Genomic DNA, 14098 nt, shown 5'->3' with positions numbered 1-14098 from the left:
TGATGGAATAATCGCGGTATCCGAAACTTTTTCACCACAGAGCAGTCTTTGACCTTAAAAAGAATATTCTTATATTATTTCAAAAATGATCTGCTTTTTCCAGATTTTGAGTTTTTCCAGAAATTGATTCATCTAGTTTTTAGATAAGGTTGATAGAAATACGGCACCTTATAATACAATTTTAAAGTGCATTTAGTTTACGACAACTTCACTATGGCGTCATTGAGTTGTCGTAAACTAAATTAAATCCATATCTTTGAATCTTTGATGAAAACGCTGTAAGTTGAATAAATATAATGAAAAATTTAATAAATATGATAATTATATCGATACCGATTTTTACTTTGTTCATCTGTAAAAATGAACTTTTCGACTTTGTTCATCTTTGTTCAACTTTGTTCAACTGCAATCTAAGGTGCGAGAATATCACTCAAAAAAAAAAAAAAAAAATTTTAATATTTTTTGACTATTTACAAACTTATAATTAAAGTTTTAACATATCAAATTTTGTAGTGAGAGATGCGCTGGATGTGTTAAACATTTTGGTCTTTTTTGCTTAAAAACCCGAGAATACGAGTTGAGCATAATAAAACAAATAACTAGTTTTATACAAATCAGAAGCATTGTGCATTGTTCAAATATTGGAAGCTGTTTTTCTTCAGTAACGTGCTCTTGTTTTCTATTCTTTTGAAATTTTCACAAGCTCCGAAGAATATTTTCGTTTTCTTGCACACGGTGATCTCTTTAAGTAAACAAAAGTTATCTTAACTAAACTCTTCTGAACTTCTGATCTTGAACGAAAGATCGTTTGATCTTGTGTTTGTTTCAGGTGTAAGTTCTAGGAATCAATAAAACATTTTTTGATAAAATTACAGGAGAATAGAAAGTGAATCTCGCCGCAGTAAAACAAAGAAATAAGTTGGCATGCGGTAAAACTTATATGTCACTGTTTTTATCAATGCAATAGTCCAGTACACCATTTAAAAGTGGATACAAGCAAAGACATGGCAGGTAAGGTACGCAAGAAACACATATTGCTAAGCGTTTCAAGACGTTAGTTTTAGATCCTTCCACAGTCAGTGCGTTTTGTACAATGCTGTTGGTACCTATATCATCCTTTGCAACGCAGTGATAGCAAAGTGCCTCAAGACACCAGTAACATGTGCAACAAGAAACAACACTCTTGGTGTGATACAAACACGAAGTACATAATGATTTTTGTGGGTAATAGCTCGTTTGATGTTTTAAATGTTGATTATTCGACAGCTTAGGTTCTTTAGTTATAACCTCTGAAGCAGTTTTGCCGGCGGTAATTTTATTTGTTTCCAAATCGCAATAATAAAAGTTGGAATCTTTGTTATTGGGTAAAATAAGTTCAGTGATACTTGTATTACGGTTGAAACACATGAGTGAATTTTTTTTGTAGTAGGGACACGAACGTGTCGGGCCTAGCTTAACTTTGTTGTTATTATATCGCTTTCTGTTGTCCGCATCTTCACCTGAGTTTCGAAATAAATAGGTGGTTATATTTGCTGGAGAGCGTTTTAACGAACTTGACGAGGGTTGGTTTAGATGCTCAGGGCAGCACACGATTTCAGATTTTCCAAGTTGAGACGCAATGTTAAAGTTTCCAGGAAATGAGCGAGTAGCTCTTAACTTAGATTTTTCTCTCTTTTTATTTTGATCTTTTCCGATCCCATGATCATCACTAAAGAAATATTTTAATCGTTCTTGTAAAGATACTCGCGATTGACGATTCATTCCTATGTAACCGTTGCTGCTTCTTTCCTCACTCCACTGATTACAGGCTTCGAAAAATACTTAAGTTGTGTTTTTCGTTTGAATTCTATCATATAAGACCAGCAACTATCATTTAAAAAATGCACATAAAAATATATAACAAAAGACGTATAAAAAAATTGAGGTATAGAAAACTTGTACAAGTGTTTACTCACCTCTTACCAGCTCATTCATAAGGATTCATGCATCAATATCTTTTTTTTATAAGATAAATTATATCAGCTTAGGAAATAAAGGAAAACCGTTTAGTTTTAATGTTAAACGGAAATTTATTATGAAGTCTAGAGCGTGGTTTTTGTTTCGTGTGTGCCGTAAGAAAGGTTCCCTTAATTACTGTCTTAGGCAGTGACGTTCGCTAAAGTTAAAATTACATAAGAAACGTTTGAATATAATTAAAGAGTATTTGACTTGTTCGCGTAAGATGATTTTTTTTTTCATTGAAAGAGGGGTTTTGTGAAATTATTACAACTTTTAATTATGTAATCGTTATAACGTCTTGTGCACTTCATTTGCTGCTTGTCTCTTAAATCATGTTTATCACTTTTTTTCCTATTACAACGCAATTTTTATATCCAATAACATCCTGTGGGAAGGTTTTCTATTAATGAAAATTCAAGACAACAATGGCTTTTTGTTTTTACTTCGCTTCAGAGATTCATTTTAATGTTCAATAAAAACTACGAAAAAAGCTCGCTTTGAAAAGGTCTCTGAATCTTTTTATAATTTCCATAAATCTCACGCCCTAGAAAATAATTTCATATTTTAAACTATTCAAATAAGTTTCGCTTTTTAAAAAACGTGAAGGTCGTGATGTCTCGAACGTTCGCACTTTATTTATGCAGAAGTTTGCTCCCACCTTTTCATATTTTTCAAAACATAATCAATCCATCCTTTTTTGTTAAAAACAAATCACAATAAATTCATTTTTTTTTATATTAAAAACGTAACAAAGATAAAGAGGAATTTTCTTCCTGATAAAAGGTTATTTTAAGATTAAACTTTTTTGTTATCATGAAAATCTCCAAGATTGCTGCCTTCGTCTGAAGATTTTTTCGCGTTTCTATTATTCATATTAGAAGTTAACTAACATTAAACTTTGAGACAGAATTTAATGGTTCTCTCAAGAAAGTATAGTAGGAAGTTATGAACTTTGAAGACCGGAATCGACACTTTAAAATCATCTATGTAATAGAAAAGGTAACGCTTCCATCGTTTATAAAGTATAATGTCAGGAAGAAATTTGTTAGGTAATTAAATTCGGTGTTTACACTGATTTCTGGAGAGAATAAGCTTGATCAACGGTTTAAATGAAAAAAGTCTGTTTAAATAAACTTTTTAACAAAATCGATACGAGAGGTAAACATATACTGCTACGAAATGCATTTTACAAGACACAGCAAAAAGTTACTAGTAATTCAAACTAGTTTTAAAATTTTGAAAATTAGAAAAAAAGCACTGAAGATTGTCGCTCAAGATCCGATATCATAAAAAGTTAAATTAGTTTAGTTTGTTAATTAGCTTCATAAATTGTTACGTTTTTAACATTTTATTACAAAATACAAAATTAGAACTTAAATAGCTAACGATAGTAAAATGAATGACGCGTTAGCGGTATCAAAGAAACTATTGCGCAAGGTTGAAATTTCTTACGTTTTTATATTAAGCTTGTAAGTCTAATTTCAAATTTTCTAAAAAAAAAAAACGTTTCTACATTAAACTCTTATAAATTTTAAATTCACCACGGACGAAAAAATGCTTTTTGAGAAATACTTTGTCACGCAAAATCAAGGGCACCGTAAATATTAACAAAATAAGCAAAACAAAGTCAACATGTAACCGGTTTTAAGAGCACTTTTTTAATTTTTTGGTTTTAAAAACGCTTAACAAGTGTTATATCATAAAGTAAATTTAAAAAGGAACAAATTCATGCTAACATTTTATTCCCTACCCCCATCCCCCGTCTCTCCAAAAATAAACCACTAGCATTTAAAAATAGTTCAGCCAAATAACTTTTTAACAGAGAATTCGAAAACATTTTTTTTCGAATTTACCATTTTATTTTACGTTAAAATGTTTTTCGAATTTCAAATAATTGCTTGATCAACTAAAAAGTTTTAAAAAGCAAGAAATCTTCGACATTTGTAACTTTAAAAGATTTCCTAAAATCTTAGAGAAAATTTTCCAAATTTGTTAAAAGTTTTTTCCACGAAACACTGAAAATATTTTTTGAAAGAAATTTATCAAAGTTTTCCACGAAAAACCGAAAATATTTTTTTGAAAGAAATATGTTAAGTTAATCCATGCAAAAAATATTTTCCTTTTCTATTTTTGGATAAAATCTTCTTGCATGTAATAGAATCTTCATTTGGAATTAAAATTTTTCACTTCACAACTTTATCAACACATCCTTCGATAAAATGCAATACGAAGTCTTTAGCAGCAGTACCTAAATTTCCAATAGTTAAACGTGAGAATGACATTAACCAATTCTGGAAAGGTTTGGCATTTACTCTTTAATCTAAACGGTCGATTATGATTTCACCCTGCATTAAGTAGCATTTCTAACTAAAAACCAAACGTAATACAAATCAAGTAAATTGCGAAGTTCAAATGATGGTGACGTCTTTAAAAAAAATCACTTCCTACGAAGCGATATCAATACAAAAAAGTTGCTACATTTGTCGGATGCTAATGTAATTCTTGTATCTAGAAACCAATAAAGAAATGATTTGTTTGGTCGAGACGATCTCATTGTTCGGTAGAATGAGACAGGTTTGATGAAAATGTGTCTAGAGAAACAATAGTTACATCTCTTTAAAAAAATAAATATGAGTAATTTTTTTTGAGCTTAAACTGAGTAGTCCCGCACTCGTAAAATAAACCGTTCGACAGTTAAAAAGCATAGTTTTTCGCACCTTCATCGATGGACCAGTGGAAAGTTTCGATTGATCACCAAAATAAACGTCAAACCATAACAACACAGCTGTAAAGTTGCCGTTATTTTCTATGTTAACGTCGATGTTTTTCTCCGAGAAAAAAAACGAATCTAAGTCCTTACAGAAAAAAAAAAGAAAATACTCTTCGTTTGTGCAATTGTTAACTTAACTCGTTACTTGTCATTTGGATTCATAATAACACTTTTTTTTTTTAACTATAATATGATTGTAAAAAAAAAAAAAAAAAAAAAAAAAAAAAGAGAAAGAGCATTTTCTTCTTAAAAATTACAAAATTTTACCTTTTCATTAATAACGGAAGCAGAAAAATCGAAAAAGAAACAAGGAAAGGCACTTGATAGAGCCTCGTATTTTAAACTTGCGCCCTCTACGTCAGGATGAGTTGATACCTAAGGAAATGTCAAAAATATAGTTTGCGAAATTTAAGCCGTCGAGAAATTGTAGGCTGAATTATTGTAAAATTAGAAGAAAACAAAAAGCATGATTAAGACGAGTACAAACTAAAACTACTTTTACTAAGAATCTTTTGTAAACATTAATAAGAAATTAAGCGTCCGATTCTAAATATCAAGATAAAGTGAAGAAAGAATTTCTACGTCAAGAAAACATTCGATTAAAAGTCGATAGAAATAATAAAAAGATTTTCTAATGAACAGAAATTTTTTATCTAAAATAATATTTTTGCGGCTCACACATAGTCTTTCGCAAAATAGTAATGAAAATGAGTTTAAACATCAAACTTGTGAAAACGATATTTCGCATTAAAATTTAAAATGCCAGCAACTATTTCGAGTATGATTCAGATCAGATCTGATAGTAAATTCGTTTTAAAAAAATAACACCTTGAATTTATTTATGTGCTCGGCAATGCTCAAACCTAATGTGACAGTATTATCGACGACCCGGTGTTCTCTGACCAATTGATCTGATGAAATACACACACCAAAACAATCAAGCCTCGAAGGAATGAAAGTTGTTTCATTTGAGCACACCAACGATCTGAAATTAAATACAAAAAAAAAAAAAGAAAAAGAAAAAAAAAAAAAAAAAAAAAAAAAAAAAAGGAAAACTTTATTTTGTCTTAAAAAACAACGGGTTGGTGGCTTGGTAAAAATAAGTTATCGTATTTTATAGGATTTTTTAGAAACCTGCATACTTAATGGTAGCCATGTCTTCAACAAAATTATCCTTTATCAAACCATTGCAGTCGATAGGTTCAGAAATGACAACGTCAAACATTTTAATTTTTTGCAAATCTGAAATAATTTAGTAAACTAAGGTAAGGCAAATCTGAAATAATTTAGTAAATTGCAGATCTCAAAAATAATATATATATATATATATATATATATATATATATATATATATATATATATATATATATATATATATATATATATATATATATATATATATATATATATATATAAACTCATGATTCAGTTGAAAATATACTTATTACCGATCAATAGGGCGAGTTACAATTCACTTACTATCAACTAATGGGCGCCTTAAAACTTGTATTCGTTTGTTTAATGAAGGATCTGCATATACTAACAAATTTAATAATGCTGCAGAGGGTTCCACAAAACTTAACATATGATCACCTAAAAAATATGCTTAAATTAATTTTAAATCCTGTAAACATTTATAAAGAATCCGTTAAACATTTACCAAATACTTATTTTATGCTTTTATTTAGAAACAAACCTTTTTGTGAGACTAGGAGCGGTAGTATGGAAATGTCAGCACAAATGAAACAAATATTTAGCACTTCTTTTGAATATCCTATCTTACAGGATAAACATTGGATATATCTTTCAATATAATCACAATCGTTTTGTCTTGCCACTAAACGCCGATCAATATCTAATACCATTAAGTTATCCTCGTTTGAGTCCTTCCAACTCTTTAAGTTGACAGAGTTTTCTTCAACATTCTCAAAATGAATTGAAATGCAATCCTCCCTGATAATCAAGTCTAGTGAAATAACTGAGCCTAGCAAAAGGGAAAAGATTGAAAAATTACTATTAACACTTCAGCTAAAAAATCTTCTATAACAAAAGCTTCACAATGAATACTTTGTCTAATAACAAATATCAACACCTGGTTTAACTTGAGGGGAGGAATAGTTTGTATATATTGCTTGTTCCCAACAACTCCCTTCATCAGGCTTTGTACAAATTTTAATTGATTCATCCAAATTCAAAACAAAATACACCATGACTGCATCAAACAATCCATTTTCTGTCATTTTAACTTCCAACAACAAATTCTTTTCAAAATTATTGAGTTCCTAAAGAAAAATATTTATTGGTAAAAGAAAATCTTTAAGTAAAGAATTTTTATTACAACAACCAAAAACTAACATAACCTCAAAGGAGTTGAAGTCAATCTTCATTACAGTAAACTCTTGAGATAGCACTTTATATCCACCCTTAATACTGGTCATGTTCTCAGTTGTATACGGTTGACACTCTTCATCAAAGGTATCTTGATTTCCGTGAAGAACAATATTATTTAATGAACATCTATTATGAAAATTATTGTTAAATTATTTAAAAAATATTATACTCATAAAAGTTGAAAAAAACAACACAAGATTTTCAAAACATAACTATGTTTCCAAGAATAAGAGAAAATTTATAAAGAAAGTTAAAATAAACACAAATATATTTTAAAAAATGAAATGAAAATTAAAAAAAAACAAAAAAAAACTCTTTTTAGAGTAATGGGTGTTGCAACAAAATCTGGAATGGTTTTGGCTCCAGCTTTAATTAAACAATGGTGCACTAAACCATTTATGTTGCTTTGTTAATTTTTTGTCTTTGTTATTGTTTTTTGCTTTAAAGGAAACACATCTCTCATCAATCTGGCTCAGGTAGATCCAATGCTAATGCCACCAGAATTAACCACTATGAAGCGTTTGTTCGGCCATAAGGATGGAATTTCACAGCGACAAGCAGCTAAGCAATTCTAATGTGATCCATATATGATCAATCATGCTCTTAAGAAGCTAGATCTGAAAGTCCACAAGAAAAAAAATGCATCCCACAGCAAAATAGAGACAGAAGGCTGAGGCTAAAAAGTTGTGCGAGCATCAAAAATTTTCAAACGCCTGCTGGATCATTGATGACAAATCCTATCTTACTCTCCCACTCCACCATCAACAGCAACAACACTTTCTACACCTCTAACACCGTCAATATGTCACCCAGTGTCAAATTAATATTATTGAGAGTTGGTGTACATTTGTTTTGTACAATTTGTTTTACTCTACTAACTGTTATTACTTACTACTAAATTATTACTAAATTTCTTTGTTAAAAGCATTGTGGATTTTGCCACCTGTTATTTATTTTAAAAATCATAGCAAAGAAAGAATTACTTAGCATGTCTCCTGATCTCTTCACATTCTACACAAACTCCATATACTGTGGCAGATTGAGGAAGAACCTTTGATTGATAACAAGATTTGTTAACAAAGAAGTACAACTAATGCTACATTTGCTCAAATAAACATCATTAATTATCATTAAGTAACAAAAATATTTAACCTAAATTCACCTCACTCAATTTATCACAGCTTAAAAGTTTGTTCCATGCATGTTTTAGAGTTGCAATCACACCTTCACCCAGTAAAGCACAGTCAAAAATCTCAGTAACCACCAATGAAACTCTAAATAAAAAAACTTTTTTTAACAACCATGATAACAATAACATTTAAATATTCTGAATGCTCACAATACCTGTCTTCAATATCTTCTCCCATTTTTAAACAAGTTGACATTTTCTTCAACAAACAAATTTCTTTCTCATTGTTTGCATCAAGCACATTCTCTTGGATGCAGCACATAATGCTTGAACTTTCACAAGATATTACTTTTTCGAATCCGGCTCGACGAGATAAAAGACTATAAGATAATGATTCTACTAAGAAGTGTTCTCAAAAACAATTTTACTTTATATACAGGTTAATTGCATAATTGTAAAAAACCTCAATAAACCAGTTCCTGAACCAATATCCAAAACAGATCTGTGACCTCGCTTAAAAGCGTGTTGCAATGCCAAAGCATATGCTGAATTTCTCTTCTTATCATTAAGCATCCTAAAATGCCATTTATCTACCATCAAATTGTTAAGACGCTCTAAGAGGTCAGCAACTCTATAATCATTCTGCTCCTGACACATATTCAGCACATGGGCAGCTTGGTAGATGCAATTATTCTTATATAAAATTTCTGAAGCACAAAGAGCAATGTCTGTTTTGATAGGTTGACAATTTTCAAACACAGTTTCCATGAATCGAGTTAACTCTAAAAGCTGCCCCATCTTTATGAGCTTTTCAATCCATTTTGTAAACACAAACAAAAATTCCTCTTTGTAATTTAAACAAGAGTGTTCTCGATAGAATAAGAACATGAAATAAGAGCAAGATTTGCCATACTCTTGCAATGATGAAAAAGAACGTGCATTTTCCAAAATTTCAGCTGCATTTAACTGCCATATGTAAGAAAGATCCATCAACTCAAAAACATAAAAATGATATCAACTATACAAATAATAAACAAACTATCATTTTTCACAAAGTTTTACATACAAGTGGAAACTAAACAGGCTAAGTAGTATGCCCCAGAGAAAATATGCCCAAAAAAATGTCAAGATGATTCAGAATCATAAAGAATAATAAATGATATGCAAAATATTTAATCAAAACAAAAAAAAACTCAAATTTTGTTGATCATTTTCTTTTTCTAATATTTTTGTCTAATTTAAACCAACCCAAAATGAATATCAAAAGTATGAATATATAAAAACATACAAGAAATAACACAGTATCAACAAGTTTTTTGATCTTTATAATTCCAATAACATAAAATTTACATCAAATCATTGCTTAATATTGAAACAAGGTTTACTACATAAATGTTCCGAATAAGCTCAATCATGCAAGTTTTTATCAGAAGAAAAAAATACTTAAGAATTCTAAGAAAGATATTTCTCTAGGGATATTCGAGGAACTATATTCATTGCCTGTAGTTCTTGGAATAAAAGTTTGCAGGCATAGGGTATGTGAATAGTTGATATATGATGAGATGATCGACAATAATGACACCTAAATAAGAACAACTCATAAGTTAATTTACAAGTATTTTTATTTTTTTTATTTTTTAAAAATTAAAAGAAAAATTCCAAAAAGGATCCCAACTACAAAAAAAAAAAAAAAATTTATATAAATATATAAAAAAAAATTTATGCTACCAAAAATATTTTTAAATTTTAGCTAAAAGGGTAGCAAATGAAAAGTTTAACTTGTAATACAAATATTTTAAAAGGTAAGGCAAGCTAAAAATATTTTCATCCTGTTTTGGAAATATATTTCTGTTTTATTTTATTAAACATCTTTATTTTGCAATTTTCATGTCAAAAATATAAAAGAAGCTAATTAAACTTTCAAGGATCCAATCAAATAAATAGTTAAAAAAAAAAAAAGGAATGAAAGGATATCCAATAGAATTAGGATTTATCCAATAAGATTGTTTAAAACAGATATGGTAAAAAGTTTGAACTTCATTTTGCATATAAAATGATTTAAAACACCATAAATTTAACACACAAAATAAACTTGAAGAAATTTCATGACTTCAAGTTTTTATATTAAAACTTATTTGAGAATCATCCAATTATATTAATAATAGAGAAACTTAATTTTAAGAGTAATGACATAAAAATTGCCTAAAAGCAAAAACATACCAGCCGGAATAGCCAATTAAGCCACATTTACCGCAAACATCAATTTCAAAAGCATCACTAGAAATCATGAGTCTTTCAACAATCAGCATGCTAGCACCATAACCAATCAAACAGTCTCTTTCCATTTCACCTAGTCTCAGACCACCATCTCTAGAACGACCTTCAGTTGGTTGACGAGTTAGAACTGCTCTGGGTCCTTTAGCTCGAGCATGCATTTTATCCAAAACCATATGTTTTAACTTTTGATAATATACTGGACCCATATAAATGTACGCAGATAATGGTTCACTATCAAATTTTGTAATGTCAATTAAATCAGTTAAATTAACTAAACTAAATTAATCATAATCTAAATAATAATAATAATAATAATAATAATAATAATAATAATAATAATAATAATAATAATAATAATAATGATAATAATAATAATAATAACAATAATAATAATAATAATAATAATAACAATAATAATAATAATAATAATAATAATAATAATAATAATAATAATAATAATAATAATAATAATAATAATAACAACAACAACAACAACAATAATAATAATAATAATAACAATAATAATAACAATAATAATAACAATAATAACAATAATAACAATAATAATAATAATAATAATAATAATAATAATAATAATAATAATAATAATAATAATAATAATAATAATAATAATAATAATAATAACAATAATAATAATAATAATAATAATAATAATAATAATAATAATAATAATAATAATAATAATAATAATAATAATAATAATAATAATAATAATAATAATAATAATAATAACAACAACAACAATAATAATAATAATAATAATAGTAATAATAATAATATTAATAATAATAACAACAATAGTAATAATAACAATTGTCATCATCATCTAAGTAGTAATAATCTAAAGTGATCAAGCAGTATTAGACAATTTGCCTGTGCTAACATACCCATTAATACCAGATGTCAAAAAATCCTTTCCAGCGTAGTTAAAACCGTGCTTTACTAGAGTTTCACAAACATCAACAACTTTACTCCCACCAAATGCTGGAATACAATTTTTTTTATTAATCTTTTAAAGTGAAGAAAAGATAGCATGGCTTCACATAATAACAAATTTCTACCTGTTCCATAATGAAATTTTCCTTCCATGACACCTGCTTTGCCAGCAAGTAATTCTATAAGCTTACCAACTGTCATTCTAGAAGGAAAACCGTGAGGATTCATAATCTACAAAAATGAAACAAAGTATATATTTTAAACTGCATCTGATAAATACAATTTATTGCAAAAAAAAACAAAAAAAAAAACAAAGAATAATTTTAAAAATAAATATGGATAATAGTTAATAATAAACACTTACTATATCTGGGCATATACCCTGAAATGTAAAATTTAGTTTTTAGAACTATAAAATATATAAGGAAGCAAAAAAATTGAATAATAGTAGTAATAATGATAATAATAATAACAATAATAGTAATAATAATAATATAATAATAATAAAATTAAAATAATAATAATAATAATATGAATAAAAATTATTATTATTATTATTATTATTATTATTATTATTATTATTATTATTATTATTATTATTATTATTATTATTATTATTATTATTATTATTATTATTACTATTATTATTATAACAACAACAACAACAACAACAACAAAAATATACCAGGTCAGTGAAGGGCATATCTTCTTGATTCACAATTAAACCACAAACTCTATAAAAAAAAACATAAATTTGTTAAAAGTAAAACTCTGTTTTAATTCAAAAATCAAAACATTTTCATTCGCAAATATTATTTAGATGCATTTAGTTGTTGTCATGGTGGATAAATTTTATGAAATTCTCACCCCTTTTGTCCATGCCTACTACTAAATTTATCACCAATTTCAGGTCTTCGTGTTTGTCTCATAAGCATCTTTATCAAGAATGCATCTTCCATTGTTGAACTGATTAATACTTTCTCAACATAAGATGGTATTGGTCCATGATAGGATGTTGGAACATCTTTGTATTCTGTTGGAGCAAGCTGACCTAAACAGCAAACATTTAAATTTGAGAGATAATATAATAGATAAAAATATAAAATATAAAAATAAAAAAGATAGAAATATAAAAGGTAGAAATGTGAAAGATAGAAACAGAAGACAGAAATGCACATCAACAGTTTGTCTAAACTTTTTAACTTTTAAATGAAAATTATGAAAATTATTTCTTAAGTTAAACAAATTATGTTGAAGAAATTTAAAAATTTTAAAGTTTAAATGTTAGCAGTTTCAACAATATAACATTTGTGTTATTTAAAAAATAACTTTTAAGTGTCATTTAATCTTCTACAGAACACCATATAGTTCTATAAAACACTGTGCCATGGAATAATCTTTCAATAGAATAATAAGCAAAAACAAGTCACTCATTTAATTATTACCTGCAGATGTCTGTGTCATTTGGTTAGTAACAGTTGGCATAGACTTATTTACTAGAACTTGTTTGTCCAAAACCTGTTCTCCAGCTCGACATATTCCATCTGTATCCAAAATATTATGTTTCCAAATAACTTCACCAGTTTTTGCATCACGACTTGGACCTTAGAAATTTTAAAATAGGTTTGAAATAAATTCGAACCATTCAATTTATACTTTTAAAACTAGATTATGTAAAAAATAGTTCAAAAATGTATTTAAACTTACCCATTACTCTATCAAATGTCTAAAAAAAATAAAATTATTCAAGTTTACAAAAATTACAAAAATTCAATATTTTGTCTTGAGTTTCAGTAAGTGCTTAAATGAAATGTGTAATAAACTAAAATATAAGCACAATGTTTTAAATTAATTTCTGTTACACCTAAAAATCAACTTCTTTAATCAACTGGTGATGACCACTACTTTCTAGTTACTATTAATTTATTTTCTATAAAAAAGAACTATAAAATGGAACATTAAAGGTTTTTTGAAATTCTGAGAAGATTTGAAATCATGCTTATTCTAATACTGCCTTAAGAGGATTCACTGCTCAATCTTGATTAAGTAAAACAAACAAATTACAAATAAAAACAAATTCATACTTGATTTGCATATCTTTTTAAATTACAAACTTGTTTTTTATATACCAAACACCTTCCAAAACCTGAAATAAAATTGTTTTCCAATTGATATCAACCATCTATGATTGAAATTTGTAATTGTAGAATGTTGAATGCCATTATATATAATGAGATTGAAGATCAAATTAAGAATTTTAATTTTAAAAAAATGAAAAAAAAGGCGAATGTAAATTTTATTTTTAAACTTCAAATTTTAAAAGATATAAAATACTAAAAACCATCAAAAATTTTTAATAATTTTCTGAAAACCACACGATGAAGCCAGGATCTTTAAATGGTTATTATGTTTTTTTTTTGAGGTCAAAACTGTCAGAGTAATAACTAAACCTGATCTTAAAAATACTTCTTCAGTAACTATAATGAGAATGACAATTTTCTTTTCAAGAGGATTTTGTGGTAGATATAATAACCTGCAATAGCAGATATATGGTTTTTTAATAATAAAAATAAAAA

The 14098-nt window shown here is 27.5% G+C and overlaps 3 protein-coding genes and 1 long non-coding RNA gene across 9 annotated transcripts in view; 1 reads left to right on the top strand and 3 right to left on the bottom strand.

The window, feature by feature from the left end:
• Window positions 1–450: 450 nt before the first annotated feature.
• Window positions 451–2104, bottom strand: LOC149892573 (uncharacterized). Of its 2 annotated transcripts, none has more exons than XM_090080580.1 (2): window positions 1956–2104; window positions 451–1866 (listed from the first exon to the last, which is right to left on the bottom strand). In XM_090080580.1, exon 2 carries the CDS (start codon window positions 1759–1761, stop codon window positions 937–939), a length of 825 nt encoding a protein of 274 aa, XP_089936706.1. In that variant the 5' UTR covers window positions 1762–1866; window positions 1956–2104; the 3' UTR covers window positions 451–936. The 2 variants fall into 2 exon arrangements, with proteins under 2 accessions (XP_089936706.1, XP_089936707.1); XM_090080581.1 differs by having other exon boundaries at window positions 451–1846; window positions 1956–2092.
• A 769-nt stretch (window positions 2105–2873) lies between these two features.
• The window catches only part of LOC149892572 (uncharacterized), a 22900-nt gene continuing 11675 nt past the window's right edge, over window positions 2874–14098 (top strand). The window contains exon 1 of the long non-coding RNA XR_016450316.1: window positions 2874–2997. This is a non-coding gene — a long non-coding RNA (uncharacterized LOC149892572). The remainder of the gene's footprint in view (window positions 2998–14098) is intronic.
• Window positions 4334–9474, bottom strand: LOC145192307 (protein arginine N-methyltransferase 9-like). Its single transcript, XM_090080579.1, has 13 exons — window positions 8752–9474; window positions 8504–8668; window positions 8322–8433; window positions 8143–8210; window positions 7129–7285; window positions 6861–7050; window positions 6465–6752; window positions 6248–6361; window positions 5911–6010; window positions 5597–5753; window positions 5036–5143; window positions 4716–4853; window positions 4334–4589 (listed from the first exon to the last, which is right to left on the bottom strand). The coding sequence occupies exons 1-13, from the start codon at window positions 9276–9278 to the stop codon at window positions 4473–4475; spliced, it is 2241 nt and encodes a 746-aa protein (XP_089936705.1). The 5' UTR covers window positions 9279–9474; the 3' UTR covers window positions 4334–4472.
• LOC145180546 (DNA-directed RNA polymerase III subunit RPC2-like) overlaps window positions 9595–14098 on the bottom strand; it is a 16721-nt gene continuing 12217 nt past the window's right edge. The window contains exons 28-37 of one of the 5 annotated variants that reach the window (XM_090080578.1): window positions 13607–13668; window positions 13230–13248; window positions 12968–13126; window positions 12390–12573; window positions 12208–12256; window positions 11887–11904; window positions 11648–11753; window positions 11474–11570; window positions 10509–10796; window positions 9595–9870 (exon numbers count right to left, since the gene is read on the bottom strand). In XM_090080578.1, the coding sequence (XP_089936704.1) occupies window positions 9741–9870; window positions 10509–10796; window positions 11474–11570; window positions 11648–11753; window positions 11887–11904; window positions 12208–12256; window positions 12390–12573; window positions 12968–13126; window positions 13230–13248; window positions 13607–13668 (1112 nt within the window). In that variant the 3' untranslated portion in view covers window positions 9595–9740. Of the gene's footprint in view, window positions 9871–10508; window positions 10797–11473; window positions 11571–11647; window positions 11754–11886; window positions 11905–12197; window positions 12257–12389; window positions 12574–12967; window positions 13127–13229; window positions 13249–13606; window positions 13669–14098 lie in introns of those variants that run through there. The other 4 variants (XR_016450312.1, XR_016450315.1, XR_016450314.1 and 1 more) reach the window with 4 other exon arrangements.

This window comes from Hydra viridissima, unplaced genomic scaffold (genome assembly GCF_058129835.1).
Source record: "Hydra viridissima isolate aposymbiotic clone 2 unplaced genomic scaffold, HvirCarnegie_v1 scaffold_2, whole genome shotgun sequence".
NCBI classification, from domain to species: Eukaryota; Metazoa; Cnidaria; class Hydrozoa; order Anthoathecata; family Hydridae; genus Hydra; species Hydra viridissima.
Note: the sequence above shows the minus strand (reverse complement) of the source record. Positions and strands in the feature narration are given on the sequence as shown.

What these genes read in the sequence shown, in the direction of transcription:
- LOC149892573 (XM_090080580.1), bottom strand. Translation starts at nt 1,761, where the DNA reads ATGAATCGTCAATCGCGAGTATCTTTACAAGAACGATTAAAATATTTC.
- LOC145192307 (XM_090080579.1), bottom strand. Translation starts at nt 9,278, where the DNA reads ATGGATCTTTCTTACATATGGCAGTTAAATGCAGCTGAAATTTTGGAA. An exon ending in GAAGACATGGCTACCATTAA is followed by an intron (nt 5,754 to 5,910) that starts GTATGCAGGTTT and finishes ATTTAATTTCAG; the next exon opens with ATCGTTGGTGTGCTCAAATG. An exon ending in CTTCCGTTATTAATGAAAAG is followed by an intron (nt 4,854 to 5,035) that starts GTAAAATTTTGT and finishes TTTTTCTGTAAG; the next exon opens with GACTTAGATTCGTTTTTTTT.